The 16,730-nt window shown below is 34.2% G+C and overlaps 2 protein-coding genes, 1 long non-coding RNA gene and 1 pseudogene across 3 annotated transcripts; 2 read left to right on the forward strand and 2 right to left on the reverse strand.

The window, feature by feature from the left end:
- Positions 1–643: 643 nt before the first annotated feature.
- On the reverse strand, positions 644–1,259 carry LOC105124389 (uncharacterized). The gene is made up of 2 exons (XR_842041.1): positions 1,010–1,259; positions 644–891 (listed from the first exon to the last, which is right to left on the reverse strand). It is a non-coding gene; the product is annotated as an uncharacterized LOC105124389 (long non-coding RNA).
- Positions 1,260–6,035: 4,776 nt separating this feature from the next.
- On the forward strand, positions 6,036–11,860 carry LOC105124390 (uncharacterized). Its single transcript, XM_011024405.1, has 5 exons — positions 6,036–7,724; positions 8,244–8,311; positions 9,017–9,148; positions 10,606–10,764; positions 11,368–11,860. The coding sequence occupies exons 1-5, from the start codon at positions 7,277–7,279 to the stop codon at positions 11,599–11,601; spliced, it is 1,041 nt and encodes a 346-aa protein (XP_011022707.1). The 5' UTR covers positions 6,036–7,276; the 3' UTR covers positions 11,602–11,860.
- Positions 11,861–12,048: 188 nt separating this feature from the next.
- LOC105124391 (putative ripening-related protein 1) lies at positions 12,049–13,272 on the forward strand (annotated as a pseudogene).
- A 242-nt stretch (positions 13,273–13,514) lies between these two features.
- Positions 13,515–15,461, reverse strand: LOC105124441 (acid beta-fructofuranosidase-like). Its single transcript, XM_011024459.1, has one exon. The coding sequence runs from the start codon at positions 15,459–15,461 to the stop codon at positions 13,515–13,517; it is 1,947 nt and encodes a 648-aa protein (XP_011022761.1).
- Between the last annotated feature and the right edge of the window lie 1,269 nt (positions 15,462–16,730).

Here is a 16,730-nt window from a genome sequence, read left to right on the forward strand (position 1 = left end):
TTCATCATGTCTTATAAATCATTACCAAATATAATTTTATTTTTATTTCTTATCTTTAATATCTCATATTTTTTTTCATAGAATAATAACCAAACATAATTGTACAGATTGGAAGAGAAAAAAGTAATCCCAGGTGAGCTAATAGCTTAACCAGAAATAATGAAATGATAAGAAATCAATTTAAAAAATATCAGAATTCTATTAATTATATTTTTTAATTCACGTGTAAATATACCATTGTAGTTTGACTTATGGGAGTATCTTTCAAAAGGTGTGTGTACACACATATATATAAATAAATAAATAAATAAACTAAATTCAAAGCGGATACAGCGGACACATGATAAAGACTGAACAATGAGCAGATATTGTAAGTAAAAAAAGAAATCAAAGAACTAAAAGCAAGAATAAACAACAAAGAGAGACACAACCACTAAACAACAGAGTTTGAGCAAACAAAGAACAGAGTCATAAACGAAAAGAACCACCTACAGAGACCCAAAAAAGACATAATAGAGCACACAAACAGGTCCTTTGACATAAAAAAACAACAAATAACCATCTGACATTCTCTTAAAGAAAAAAATTAAACAACTTTGACATGATGAGAGGAAGGTAATCAGGGCAGTAGCTACGACGACCATGGAAAACGTGGCAGCATATTATAAAACGAAGTGACATGGAGATGTCAGGATGTCCGAAAAAGAAAATAAAAAAAAAGCCTACCACTACAAAACAAGGCGCTACAAACCTTAACGTGACACGGAATGGCCAGCCCTCGGAAAACCAGTCTCCGCCAAACAGTGCTTTGATTCAGCACTTCCCTCGAACAACTTGCCGAGTTGGAAGCGCATTTCATGGGAACCCATCACAATTCACTAATCAAGGGACCTGTGAATCAGCGCCAAAAAAAAAAAAGAACATTGGATTTGCAGCTATGTTCCTCACAAAAGCAATTAAAACCGCAGATGAAAAAGAAGAAAGAGAATGATTAAGAAACCGCGCCGACCATGCAAGCCATGACGTTAGAAAGAAGCTATCCTATCCTATGAAACAAAAGGAGACAGCTTTGACAGATAAAGAGAAGGGGAGCGTTGGAAAAATCAGCGAAGCCAGTTAGAAGACACCACCGCAAAGCATCTAGCAGCTCCGGGCCAGCCTGAGCCAAAAGAACCCAGAAGCTCACAGAAACCCCAACTCAAATGAGAAGAGAGATGAGCCCAGAAGAAGAAAAAATAAAATCATGTCCTTAATCAAGAAGTCCATATTCTGCAGAAGAGAATGAAAATGCACAAAGTTTGTGGAGTTTTGACCGTACATAAAATGCCCACTTTCTCATAAATTACTATGAATTGAAGCATCGCTTTTTTATTGAAAATCACTGCTTCCCTTCTCACAGATCTCTTGAACGATCACTTGCTCTACTAATTGATTAATACTAAATTCTTGATCAGCGCTAAGCTGTGATATTGATCATTTTTTAATCCTAAAAAAATGTAAAGACATGGAGAAGGAAAAAAAATGTAATGTCTGCTAGATGAAAAATCTTTAAAATATTAAAAAGTTGATATATTAGAAAAAAAATTTAAAACAAATATATTAAAAAAACAATATTTCACATCAACTCGAGTCAATCATGATTATCATTAAAAACATGTAATTTAAAACATGAAAATATAATAACTTTATAAAATATAAATTAAAATGAATTAGAAAATTCAATTCCAATTAACCAATTATCGAAGATAAAAAATAAAAAAAATATTAAATTAAAAATAAAAATTTGACTAAAATTAGATAGACAACTTGTGCTACCTCACAACTCATGAGTCGGATAAAAAAAAAATTAATGTAAAACAAATGCTCAAATGATAATAGTATTTTTAAAAAAGTAAAGAAAAGTTGAGATCTAATTTGATAACTTGATTGGATCTAATAAACCCTGTTAATTTAATAATATGATAAAAAGGTTATAGTAACAAATAAATCTAACAATTTTTTTCAATAATTAATTATAAAAAAATGAGTTATCAATGATTAATTTAAATATTAAACAATTTTTTTAATATCATAATTATAACACTTCGTTGTTAACACTATCCTATCACATGAAAGAGGACGCACCCATCACAAAAGCAATAACTTATAAAATAAATCAAATAAAATATTATGAAGAATGCATTTTATATTTATATTTAAATTAATTAATTTAATTTAATTCAAAAATATTTTTTAAAAGAAAAATTATATTTAACAAGGAATGATAAAGTTAACAAAGGAATCAAACTATATGCCCCACCTAGGGATGAGGTAAAAACATGACAAATAAAAAAATCATAAGGTTGGTTTTGGCTATAATAAATAGGTGTACATGCTGTTTATGAAACAATTTACTAATTGGCATATGACATGCAGGCTCCAATAATTTTTTTTATTTATATTTTTTTAAATATTAAATTATTCATCTTTTTATCTAATAATAACTAAAAAATTAAAATGAAAAATACAAAAAAACCCTTAAAGTCAAGTTAAAAAAATATTTTTAAAAATAATTCAATCATTTCACCCTACTTTAAAAAATACAAATCCAAAATAGCTCTTCAAAACTAGTTGATTGAGTTGTACTTTTCAAGGTAATAATGTCTTTTCACCATAAAAATAAAAAAAAAGTTGAAAAACTGAGCTAGTCCACTCATCTTCATGATAAAATATTGACTATGAAAAAGATAATCCTACCCATTAACATCAAAACTGATGGATGAATTTTCTTGTGATGGGGAATTTCATTAGCATATTGCTACAATGAATAATGTTTTGTTTTTCATGCTACGACACTTTTTCTACATGAAATAATTTTTTACTATACTTCACAATTTTATTAATTCTATCATGGATTTTTTTTATAAATTAGTTTTGTTTTTTTATCCTGGCCAAAGTTGGTAAATGGTTTTATATTTCCCGAGGCCATAAACCTAAAGTCAGAGTATCATTTATGGCAGTGAAAAGAATAAGTGAGCTTACTATCAAATTTATAGTTGCAGTAATGTTCCTTTTCCTGAGCTTTATTCTCCACAGGCGCAATCCAGGCGTCTCTCTTAAGAATCGAACCTACCAGGCACCAGCAGAGGTTATCTTTACAATTAAAATTATGAATAGATTTACACTATTGGAATTTAAGCATCCCATCTTTTCTCCACTACAATCCAGTTCAAGAACAAAAACAAAGGAAAAGAAGCTGGCATGCAGCACTAGTTCTTCATGCATACAGCTGCTTTAATTACCAGGCAGTTTTGATTAAAACTTTGATAATTAATATTCGCAAAGAAAGAAGTTACCGCAAGACTTAATAGCTCGTACATTTTTCTCTCGTCTTTGTGAAGGGCATTAACCACTGGGGCATCCCAACTTTAATATGATAGCTTTATATACGTTCGTAGGCATTTAATTCAGTTTGTGTGGGTGTGTGTCTATATATACATAGGGTTTTTATATCCTTTGAATAAAAGTTGAATAATTATATCTTATGATTTGAAAAAACGAACACTATCTTGACAAGTATGGAGAAATGAGATTTTTTTGTCAATGGAGTCTAATAATGCGGCTCCTTCCTCCATTCATTTACGAGACTGGAGACTTTTCTACGCATGCAAACATTTTTTTTTCTATGTCCCAAGTAGGGAATATCAGAAGTTTCAATTTGACGTCAACAAAAAAAAAAAGAAAAAAAGAAAAGAAAAGAAAGAGAGCCAGTGATGACTTGAAAGATCATATTTCACTGTTTTTATTGGATCACAGTAGCCACAGTGGAGTCTAGGAGCGCGGCTGCTAAAGTGTAGTGACAATCATTTTTAATAAATTCTGAAAAGAGAATATGAAGTTTTCATTTCACCTCAAAGATCATATTTCATTGTTTTCTTTTTTTAATTTGCTTCAATTTATTAAATAGGGGTCCTAGAAACAGTAATGTCCCATGTCATTGCTAATTCCCAGTCAGGTCAAAAAAATTTATATTAAAAAATTATTTGAGTGTTGTTAATGATTTTTTAATAAAAAATTAAATTATATAGAATTTATTTGATGTAACTAATTAAGTTTACAGGTTCAAAAATAATTCAAACCTAAAAAAACAATTTGACTAAACAAATTAAAATAACATGTTTTTTTAAATATTAAAATGATAACATATTAGATTAATTTGAATTAACTTATTAAATATGTTATCAAGATCACGAGACCTCAATTACCTTGTAGAAAATATTTAATTTTTTTTATTAAACTTAATTCTTAATCAATTTAATATTAAATGAAGAAATTGAAAATAAAATTCAACTAAAAAAATAAACCAAGTCAACCTCTACCAAGCCTAAATTATAAGATTGAGATAACACTGTAAAAAATAATTTAAAATAAATTATAAAACTCAATTCATAATCAATCAAATATTAAGGGATTAAATTAAACAAACAAAATCAATTAAAAAAGCCATGGAAAACCATTTTAGCCAAACAAATAAACTTTTGACTCAAGTCATAAAACTAGAATAACTTCATATAACACAAATTAAAACAAATTATGAAGTTTAATTTCTAATTAATTTAATATTTAATGATGAAATTAAAAAAATTTAATTAAAAACAAGACAAAAAAACCTCTATCAACTAGTTTATTTCGTGATTTGAGTCACAAGATTATGATAATCTTACGAAAATAAAATAAAATAATAATTATGAATCTCAAATTCCAATTAACCTAATATTGAGGGATTAGATTAAAAAAATTAAATAAAAAAGATAAAAATAATAACTCGAGTTAACAAGAATTAACTTGTTAAATCCAGGTGAGGAGACCAGTAATTAAAAGAAAAATAAATTTTTTTTATAAAATTTTATTTTAAATCAATATAATTTTGAAAATATAATTAAAAAAATAAAAAGTCGAGTCAATCCGACTAACCTTTAAAATTTGTGATTTAAATTATAAAATCATAATAATTTCATAAAAAGCAATAAAAAAATAGTTATTATTATGAAATCAAATTTTCATTTAACCTAATATTGAAGTATAAAATAAAAAAAATTAAAAAAACAAATGATTCAAGTTAACATCTTCAACTCAGGTTATAAAATTCAAATAACTTCATAGAAAACAAGTTAAAATAAATTATAAAGTTTAATATTTAGTAAATTCAATGTTAAAAAATAAAATTAAAAAAAATAAAAAAGTTTTCAAAACTTTAATTAGGGTACTAAAATAAAAATTCACTGATTTATTATTACAATGAATTGTTGAGGTCTTCTAGTACATGTTAGTTTAAAAAAAAGATGCATGGTTCAGATAATAAGGTTTTGTTGGCTGATAATTCATCATTTTTTATTTTTTATTAATTTTTAACTGGTCATGTTTTACTTTAAATTTTATCATAATAATTCAACATGTCTAACAAATATAATTTCTCGTTCTTTTGGATTGGTATGGACGCATTAAATAATTCATCGCTTGATTTTCTATGCAAATTTATAGCTACATTTTAAATAATAAAAATCTATATTCAAAATTATGTCAATATGAGTGAAAGAATTTAACAATCAAGTAGAGAATAATGATGCTTTTAAATCAATATTTGTGAAATTATTAATCGAAATTAGACAACTTTTCAATACAGATCCTTTAAGCATACTTTCAACGTCGATTCTAGCCTTTATTGACTATTTTAATTGATTTTTTACGAGATAAAAACAATTAATTGCATTTATATTTTTTAATTTATCAAAATAAGATACATTCATAAAATTACTTAGAATTGAGAATGAAGACACGAACTCATAGATTAATTGGCCTGGGCACACCCATAAATTGTATTCTACAGATGGAGCTAGCTGCCTAGTTACCATAGAGAGACTGTTATCAGGTCTGCCATAGTTCGGTCCGGTGTCTTTTTGAAAGCAACACAAACTCAAATCTCTACGGGGCCCCATCTCAAGGATGAGCTCCTTTTTCAACTTAAACAGGTCCCTGTAACATGTCTGGAGCTGCAGAGGGAGTAAAGACACTTTGATAACCAGAGTCATTTTTTCCTTCCTTGTACCTGGCAAGCCATCCCATCTCCCTTTCTTTTCTTTACATAATTCTCTAATATTATTTCCATGCCTTTCCCTGTTACTGCTAGAACATTGTCTTGTCTGTTTCTCCGAGCGAAGACCTCCTTAAAAAGATCCCTCTCCCTCAGTTTTCATCAAAGTAGTAATAGCGAAACCAAAACCCGTGAAAGGCTCGTCATTCCATTACTAGTAGAGAGAGAGAGAGAGAGAGAGAGAGAGAGGTAGAGAGGGAGAGCTCATTGTTTTCACTCATGGTAATCTGATGAGGACATCTAGTGTAAGGTTTGATTCTTTGGTAGGCCACCACACCACACACTGTCAATCACTCACTCTCTTTTTAGTCAAAACACTTACTCGCGCATACACTCACACACACTCTGATCTGACCAGACTACTAAACAATAATAAAGAAACAAAAGACAAAGGGAAGGTCTTTAATTCAAAAACTCACACAATTTTCATTTCATTTTCCGCTCTTCTTTTTTTCTCACTTTTGTCTTTTCTTGCTCTCTCTAGCTTTTCTTTACCAGCATCTGCATTTCCCTGTCAAAGCTCTAGATTATTTTCAAATCTAGGGTTTTGTTCGTGTTATGGCGTGTTTCAGGACTAGTTGAGTTGTCCATCCTTTTAGGCCTGTGTAACTATCAAAATTGTTTCTAATTCTGCTCAACATTTGTTCACAAAATAAGTTGTTTTCTGGTGCTGTGAGAGTGAAGTTTCTTGCTTGTTTAACATCTTTTTCTTTCTAGCTTTAGTGGGCTTAGATTGATTTCTTATCACTGGATTTTCTCAATTCTGTCCTTTGAAACAGAAACCTCTTTGAAACCCTTGTTTCAAAATTCCTATATATGTGTAATTGAGGATTTAGGGCTATAATGCGTTTCATTTCCTTTCATCTTTCATATTTCAAGTTCAAGATTTTAAAATTTGTTGTTTCCCAGCATTTGCGCTCTTTATAGAAAAACCCTTGTAAAACCCTTATCTTGACACCCTCACTTGCTCTCTAGTTTAGTTTCTATTTTGCACAATCTTTGGTTAAATTCAAAATTTAGTGTTGAAGAGGGTCTAAAAAAACAATCTTTAACAACTAAACAGAGAAGGTGAAGAAAAATTAGCGATCTTTTTGCTGGTTTGATCTTGTGCTGTTGTGATCTTGCTCAATTTTGCTTAGTAAATGCATGGATGGAAGAGAAACCATGGCATTTCCTAGCGGGTCGTCTTCATACTATATTCACAGAGGAAGTGGGATTCTTGGGTCTGGGTCTGAATCACAACATGATCCATTACATCCTCCAACTGGGTTCAGATCCTTGTCAAGCCCTCACCTTGCATCTCAATCAAATGTCAGGCCAGGTTCATCTGCGCCAGCATTTTCAATAGAGCCGCCAAATGCTACTTTTGGCCATGGCATTAACATGGCTGCAACCTCTGAGGTGCAAGTGGGTGAGCCAGTGAAGAAGAAGCGAGGTAGGCCCCGAAAATACGGTTTGGATGGGCGGGTCTCACTTGGATTGTCTTCCTTGCCAGATAAGGCTAAGCCATCCTCAGGGGAGGATTCTTCCACCTCAAAACGAAATCGAGGGCGGCCGCCTGGGAGTGGAAGGAAGCAACAATTGGCTACCCTTGGTAATTATTTGAAGTACATCATTCCTGTAGTTAATGACATTTATTGTGGTTTAATAATAAGTTAGAATGCATTTTCTGCATTGGGAATTCCACTTAGCTTAATATTAGGAGGCAATGAGTTGTCTTCAATAGCGATCTTGTCATTTTATTTTCAACGAAGTGTTTGATTTGCAATGTTTTGCTTTTGTTATAATGATTTTCCTTGACATATATGCTAAGCTCTTATCCATATTTTTACCTTGCTCTTTTCTTTCAAAGTTGTTTCCATTTGTCCATTGTTCCTTTTAAATGCTTCTTGTTGTAAAACATTTTTAATCTGTTATTGACGTCAAATTTTATTTTGATATTTATGTTTCCATTTTTCAATAATTCCTTTTAAACGCTTCTTGTTTTGAAGCATTTTTAATCTATCATTGATGTCAAACTTGATTTTGATATTTATGTTGACTTTAATATATCTAGTTTTTTATTTTATTATTTCTTTCAATTTTCTAAAATGATTTTAATTGATATTGCAAGGTGAATGGATGAACAGTTCAGCTGGACTAGCTTTTTCACCGCATGTGGTCAGCATTGGAGTTGGAGAGGTATGCTATATCCTTTGTAGTTTCAAGTTTCTTGGACATTTGATTTGTAATCTTAAGTTGCGTGTTCAACTTTTTTAGTCCAAGATTCAGTTAAATTAAAAGTTTTTTGTCCATGAAAATCATTTTACTACCCGCATTTATGCTTTTTTAAATATGAAAGAAGCTGGTCTAACATCTTTGGAATTGTATGCATGAGGTTTTCTTACATTTTGGAGGGGAGAAATAGTGATATTAGGATAGTCACCCCTGACTTTGAAGTTTCCTTCATTTCCAGTTTGTGTTGTGTCCAGTATGTAAGTAAACTTGAAGGGTTTTCCTCCATGAAACACAACTGGCCACATTTATTCCTTTTAGAATCTGAAAGAATAGTCTTAACTTAATTAGAATTGAATGATGAGGTTTTCCTGTACTTTTAAAGGGACCAGATTTTAACTACTGCTAGCATATTAGCTTGCTAGTGGGGCAGAAATAACAATATTTGGTAGTTGCCCTTACATTGAAGCTTTCTTAATGCTTTTCCAAGTCTGTGTTTTCTTTGGAATGCAAGTTGTTTAGCTATATGAAATAGCTAAGCAGATTGTTCAAAACAAAATATGCATATATCAATGGAGAAACTTGGTGCACATGTGCAGGCACACGCATTATGGAGTTGCATGGTTTCCCAATTTCATGTTGATTTAAATCCTGTTATGTTGTTCTTTGTAGGATATCGTTTCAAAACTATTGTCATTTTCGCAACAGAGGCCAAGGGCTGTTTGCATCTTGTCTGGTACTGGTACAGTGTCCTCTGTGACACTTCGTCAGCCAGCATCTTCTGGGCCATCTATCACATTTGAGGTTAAGGCAATCAAATATCTTTTGATATTTTTCTAGATTGAACTGTTTCATTTGAGTGACTCAGCTTCCTTGCTGCAATTTTGTTGAAACTGTTGATCAGAAATTAGATGTGAATGCTACTATGCCACACTTATTTTCCCCGAAGTTTTGTACGAACCCAACAAGTTTCTGACTTGTTTGATAGTACATTATCTTTTTCCACATCTTCTAATACGTTAATGCATTGCAATAATTATTCCAAAATTGTTATTGAATTTTAGCATGTCCAGCTTCCTGATATATTTTTACTTGTTCTTTTGTTAATCGTTAAAATGCTGAAAATATAAGAGCGCGTGGGCAAACAATGTAATTGCTGTCAACTTGTAGATTTGTGAGTAAACTAGTGAAGTCAGAACCAAGAATTCAATAAATGAATTTAAAGGAATGTTTGAGCTTTAGAATGCAAGAATAAACAGGGAATGGTAAGGTTCTGGTAGAAAAATAGATGGGACTCAGCTTAATCTGGAGTTGATTAAGCATTGCATGAAAACAAATTGAATCTGAAGCCTATTAGGCTGATAAGCAACAGTTGGGAATTTGTTTGAAGGTCTGGAATTTGAATATGGAACATAATTGGGCACATGTTCTATCTCGTAGGTGACCTTTTAGGCTGGGTTAAGTGTCTAAAGTTGGTAATTATGTTCATGCTTTGCCTGTGATTACATGGATAGCAAACAGTATTTGAACAAGGATTCTAATGTCATCATGAGGAAACATGTCACAAGTCTCAAATTATTGAAATATCAATTAATGTGTGACATTAGTGCAGATATCAAAACCAATTTTATTCATCATTTTTCTGAAACCTCAGGCAAAATCATTTATCAGCTGATAACTAAGCAAGAGTGCTTACCTGGCATGAATGTTGGTTAACTGTTACTTTGAACTTTGGGTGTAGGGTTCTAAAACCCCAACAAGGACAAGCATTTAATAAATTTGGGAATGCTACCTGAGATAGGATTGTATTTCTTGGCTTCAATGTTGTTCATTTTGTGGTAGATTTGTAGAGTAATTACATTTCTGGCCACATAACCTGTTCAGTAAGTTCCAGGGGTGGCAAACACTTTACTACTTCTTTCAATCTATAAAAATATGCTTATCCAATGGCCATGTCATTGTGGATTGAAGTGGCCTCAGAGTTTTTGGATGATTTAATGTAAAAATAAATGATGCCTTTTGAAGGTGGTCATTTGAAGTATAGCCATATTTTTGGCTACATTGGATTGTTTAGTGAGTTTCAAGACTGGCAAACACTTTTGTAGTGGATTTAAGTGGGTGTTGAGTGCTGTGGTTTAATGGATATTGTTGAAACCTGGATGGATCATTTTTGCCTTTTCCTTCTGCTTAGGTACTTTAATTAATTCAAACATGTTTTTAGCAGCAAGAAGGACCTCATTTAGAATATTTAACTTGTGTAGGGGCGTTTTGAGATATTATGCTTGTCAGGCTCATACTTGGTTGCTGAAGATGGTGGCCCTCGCAATCGAACTGGTGGTATAAGTGCTTCTTTTTCCAGTCCTGATGGCCATGTCATTGGTGGTGCGATCGCAATGCTTATTGCAGCTAGCCCAGTTCAGGTACTATTTTGATGCTCTGAATTGTGTTGTAGCTTTAATTGCTCATTCTATGATAATGTTACCATTCTGCTTACAATCTTTAATATTACTGAAACTTCGTTTCTTCTAACTTTATGTGTGCCCGTGCTAAAAGCTGTAAAATTTTGGTGACCTTCAAAACTATTTTATTTGCAATTCAGATTCCCATTTTACTGGAAACCAGCCAAAATCATGAACATCATGCTTGACATATGGTAGAATGGCATGCAAAAAACATGGTTCATCTTTTGCATGTATGTGAAATGTGCAGCATTGTTTGGGATTTTGCAATATTGAATTCACTATGGATGGTTTCCATTATGGGCGATCAAAGTGCACATGGAAAATGCATGCTTTATGAAATACAATATGTGAATTGTGAAGCATTGTTTGGGATTTGCAATGGTGATTGTGTTTTGGATTAATCTTTTCAATACTGAGTTTGGTAAAAACAGAATGGTTTAACTGAATATATATCCCTTTTGTTATTGTGTTGATACACCATTTTATATTCACCTTTATAGTCTAGCTTTTATCAGTCTAGCCATGTGGTCATAATAAAAAATAAATGAGCCCTTGCTGCAGGTGGTTGTCTGTAGTTTCCTATATGATGGTTCTAAGAAGGATAAACAAGTAGGCCGTCCCAAAAACAAAAAAGACTCGGCATCTCAGCTCGATGATAATTCTGCTAACCTGAAATCAGTCACCCCTACCAGCACTCCGCAAAGTTTCACTCCCTCTCTGATAAGTGTTTGGCCTGGTCCGCGACCAGCTGATATGAGAAACCCCCACACTGATATTGACTTGACAAGAGGATGACTGTTTGCTGCAATAGACACATGACAATTTTGTACATATCTGTTCAAAATGTATCCAATCCTGCGATAATTATGAAATCGGATCTCCCTAGTAAAAGGCAATGTGCTTGTGCTGTCTTAGTTTGTACAAGTAGCCACCATTTAAAATTTTCAAGTGACAGTGGAAACTTGTCAAAATTTCCTGGTAAAAACATTAATCTGTAGCAGAAAGAAAGCGTAAATCGATGTTTCAAGCACATGATGGCTGCTATTCTTTGGAACTTTGGTTTCCCTTCTTACTCATTCATAGTTTGACCGAGTCTTGGCAGGTGTTTCTTTGTAAGCATTACCCCGATCAATTCTTTATTTAAGAAGCCCGTGTTGCTCGAGCATGTGACAAATATTATTGTTATTATGCGATTTTGTCGATCAGGGAGAAAACACCAGCCTTCAACTGTACTGCTGATCTGAATTATTCATGGACTCTGAGATGACTGCTCGGGGAGGAAGATGTATTGATGGTATAGTATCTTGGATCTGCTGCAAGCCTGTAAATGACAATCAATGGAGATCATCACGAAGATATTAAATACAACGAAGTAAATGTTTCAGATCTGGTCGTCCTTGAATTAAGAAAGAGCGTGTCTAAACGAGATTTGAAGTTTTGAACTCCAAATCTTCCTAGGAATCATCATAAACAACAAAAGAATCTGAAACAGTAGAACCAAATGACAAAACATGTTGAATAATGAAGTTATGCCACGATGAAAATCTCACGTCAACCCGGTTGTCTTTTGTTTTCCACCGCGAGATTAACATTGTTTACATGCATCGTAAAATCTCCTAATCACAATTAAGAGGCAGTCTTTGGTAGTTTCCGCCCGAATATTTGTCCTTCAGCAAATCCCCCACTCCCCTTTTCTATTTATTTTCTAGTTGTGCACATTCTGTACACCACTAATAATCAGCATCACTGCAAGAAGACATTCTGAAAAAATGAAGCAAGGTTACCCAACTTTTACGTATCTTCTAGTCCTCTTCGTGCTCCTTGTCACAGCTAGTGCATTGGTTGAAGCACAAAAGTGCAAGCCAAATGGCAAAGTGAAAGGAAAGAAGCCCCCGAAAAATCAGTGTAACAAGGATAATGGCGCAGAATGCTGTGAACAAGGAAAATTTCCCCCCCCTACAAGTGTTCGCCACCCGTGTCCGCGCATACAAAGGGAATTTTAACAATAAACAGTTTTGATGAGGGTGGAGATGGGTGTGGACCATCAGAATGCGATGGTAAGTATCATGACGATGATACACCTGTGGTGGCACTGTCAACAGGATGGTTCAGCAACAAGAAGAGGTGCCACCACCATATCACCATTAAAGGAAACGGAAGAAGTGTGAAGGCGTTGGTGGTCGATCATTGTGACTCTACAATGGGATGTGATGATGAACATGGTTACCAGCCACCCTGCCCAAATAATATTGTAGATGCATCAAAAGCTGTTTGGAAAGCATTAGGAGTAAATGAGAAAGACAAGGAATGGGGATGGATGGATATCACCTGGTCTGATGCTTGATTTGCATTTGCTTTCTTTGTTGTGTTCTGCTGTAAGATTATTCATGCAAGAAAGCTTCAATAAGCTTGCTTTGCTGCCAGACAGTGTTGTTGTGTTTCCAACTTTTCATACTTTTGGTTGAAAGGATGGTGTTGGTGTTAATAAGCTTATCATGAAATGATAACAGTAGTGATTCTAAGATTTTGTTTGGATAGAGGTTAAAAAAGAAAAAGGAACCAATTAAAGATAATCCTATTACATCTTACCTTTCTCTTTGATAGGAAAAGAAAGAAGATATCTTATTCAAAATTTGGGTAAAAAGCATCACAAAGAAAAGAAAACTACGGTACAAATGGATGCAAATTAGGTAGACTAAAGGTAGCAGCTACTGTTCGTTAAAATAAGGGCGTATAAATGCAGAATTCATTTGCCATATCTTGAGTGAGGAAGTGACGGTAGCCTCAATGGCGTTGTTGAATAGAAAAAGCCTAGCAGCACCATAGATTGCCCTTATTGGATAAACCCGTGATGTGACAACTGTCCGACCACCTTGAGCAAAACTTTCGACTATCGAATGATCCACCAATATCCTAACAGATAATTTTTCACCCTCTAAAACTGGAACATAACTTCCATAAATTTCTTTCTTAACGTCATTTGCCACAGAAGACCTTGACTGGTCAGTGCAGAAGAAAGTTTTGTGGGTGCCATTATTTCCTTTAGCAACATAAAAGTATACAGAAGTGTGCTCAGCTAGGCTGTTATCTGCAAGAACCAGAAGACCAAACGGTCCTAATGCACCACGTTGAGCAGCCCCACCACTGGTGCTGCAGCTGAAGTCCACATTGGATTCAGCTGTGCTCTCTAAGGCCTTCTTGTCCAACTCAAACTCAGCAGCGATGTCTAGTTGTGTGGCACCGTCAAGTTCAAGCGGCATAACCGACCCTGCCTTAACCTCTATGTTGTTGAATTCCTTGCCTTTTAGTCTTAACCTCTCTACCTCTTCTACTGGCCATTGAAGCAGATTGCTACAAGTCTTTGTATCCAACAGAACAGTCCTTGGAATGCCCTGAAGAGATGCCCATCCTTTCCTTACATCATCAGCTTCAGTATCAGACTCTGCAACCCAACCCCACAACACTCTTCTTCCTTTATCCTGATCATAAAAGGTCTTGGAGGCATAGAACATACCATAATCGAGCATAATTCCGATACCAACATCAATTTCTGGATTATCTGGATACCATTTTCCAGTCTTGTCATCATATGTCCCAAGAGCATAGTAATCCTTCCCAACATAATCTAGGCTTGTCTTCACCACATGCTTCACATGAGGACCATTAGCCGATGTATCCAATCCATTTTGACCTGTTTTCGACACAGGGTAAAAATCCACGCACTCCCACATTCCAGTTCCAGGGACACCATGAAGTACCCCACTCATCTTAAAATTTATGAAGTCTTCAGTATCATAGACTAAAGCTATGCCAGTAAAGTTAGCTTTTGACCCTATTGTGATGCGCCACTTGCCTTCAGAAGTGTACCAAGCTGTTGTCGGGTCACGGAAGTCATTGGGATCAATGCCTGGTGGTGAGACTAAGACTGGATTGCCAGAGTACTTGACCCACTTAAGGAGGAGAGGATCATTGTGATCAGCTGGATAGGCAAGATTTTGTACCTGCACTGACTCGTTAGTGGATCCTGTGTATAGCATGGCAATTTTACCATTAGGAAGAATAGTCGCCGAGCCAGTCCATACACCATTTATATCGAACCATTCATCGGCAACAATTGCCAATGGGAGGTGGAACCAGTTGATTAGATCTCTTGATACAGCATGGCCCCAAACTATGTCACCCCAGACTGCAGCATGTGGATTGTGCTGGTAGAAAAAGTGGTACCAGCCCTTGTAATACAAAGGACCGTTAGGATCATTCATCCAATTCTTTTCAGGTTGAAAATGGAAAGAAGTTCTTTGCCATGACAACATGCTATCGTTCTGAGGATAACCCTTCACTTGTGCACCCTTCAAATTCACGCTGGCCTTCTCTGACACACCAGCTGACACCCCCCGTGATCCTGGCCTCAAAATTTGCGGTTTTGTCGTTTCTTTGGTCAGAGAGAAAGATACATTTTGATCATCTTCTTGTAAATATTGGACATGTTGTTTGAATCCGTTGTCATTACTAGCTATAAATACAATTAAAGGAACAAGAAACAAACCAGAAAATACCAAGAGAAGTACTTTCCTGGATCTCCATCTAATAGAACTACAGGTGGAACCAGGGCCCAGAGAATGGGAAAATGGAAGCAATGGACTTATGTCTGCCATGTATGACAGGCGTAGATGAAAAAGAAAGACGATGATTTTGGGTACAAAATTTATGCAAAGAAAGAGACAAAAGGGACCGATTGTGTAAAATAGATTATCAAGTAGTGCTATGTATAGGGTTTTCTCAATGGAGGGTCAGGTTTTTCTGCTGTAAAAATAATTTGGCCTGGGTGTAGCCGTTTGTTTCTATCCCTTTAATTTGGTTCAAAGATCTAGATGGAGAATTTTCCACATAGAAAACAAGAGTATAATTCTTTACATGAACTGTTTCAGTGAGTAGAGAACTATAAATAGGGCATACGAGTATTCACTGTCCGTCTGCCAACGGTTTATGATCAGATTAGCCTAATGTAACTTGACTAATTTGGGGTTGTAAATTGGGGTTTTGAAATTAATGCCGGATAATAGGCAAGGTGAAGGATCTGTTTTAGCTCAGGATTATGGTTTGCCAAAAACATTGCAGAAAAGTTATGGTATTCGGTCCGCAGCTGGAAAACAAATAATCACAAACATTTCTGGCTGTCCGAACGTGTCTGGCCTTTAATTTAGGAGGTTACTATTCATACAGAGAAGATTCTCATTTAGGGTATGCAACTTACTAATACTTAGATGAATGGTCACAAATGGTAGCATCATTCCATATATTTAGTTATGGCTGTCATCATCTCTGGGAATATATGATATTCTTCTAATATATGTAAATTATACAATTCGATAGGGTGAGTGATTGCTAAAGTATTTCCACAATTCCACTTTTGAGAAATTTAGATATTGTAATTGACCATTCAAAAGATAAATTTAACCAGTTTTTTCTGAAGAGAGAATCGATGTTCCTGTAGGATCAAGAGCCAATTTTAGAGGGGAGTGAATAGGCTTTGATATGATAACAACAACAACACTTGTAATGAATTTGTAATATGTAAGTACGCAAGTGTAAAATAAAGAACGTAAGTTTAGAGAGATCAGACTTGGTTCTAACTTGCCCGCATCGAGTCTCTGAGCATAACTTTTCCAATTCATTAAATGTTCATAAACTTACATGAACGAGGACCAAAACCTTTTCAACTATTTTTTTATGGGCTCAAAAGCTAACCCGAGTGTTGATTTCGTAATCTATTTTTGAGTGTTGATATGGTGCTACTTTCATATCAGTAATATTTTTAGCGAAGACCAAGTAATTCAAATGATTAGCTTTCATGTACACATGATTATGCTCACCACAAAGAGCAAATCAATTAATGTTCATAGCACAATATACAAGAATATAAC

This window comes from Populus euphratica, unplaced genomic scaffold, assembly GCF_000495115.2.
Source record: "Populus euphratica unplaced genomic scaffold, PopEup_1.0 scaffold4.1, whole genome shotgun sequence".
Lineage (NCBI taxonomy): Eukaryota > Viridiplantae > Streptophyta > Magnoliopsida > Malpighiales > Salicaceae > Populus > Populus euphratica.

Bases quoted from the DNA above. Each gene is read 5' to 3' on its own strand.
- LOC105124390 (XM_011024405.1), top strand. From the start codon at position 7,277: ATGGATGGAAGAGAAACCATGGCATTTCCTAGCGGGTCGTCTTCATAC. The intron at 9,149-10,605 runs GTTAAGGCAATC...TAACTTGTGTAG, and splicing joins GGCCATCTATCACATTTGAG to GGGCGTTTTGAGATATTATG. The intron at 10,765-11,367 runs GTACTATTTTGA...CCCTTGCTGCAG, and splicing joins TTGCAGCTAGCCCAGTTCAG to GTGGTTGTCTGTAGTTTCCT.
- LOC105124441 (XM_011024459.1), bottom strand. From the start codon at position 15,461: ATGGCAGACATAAGTCCATTGCTTCCATTTTCCCATTCTCTGGGCCCT.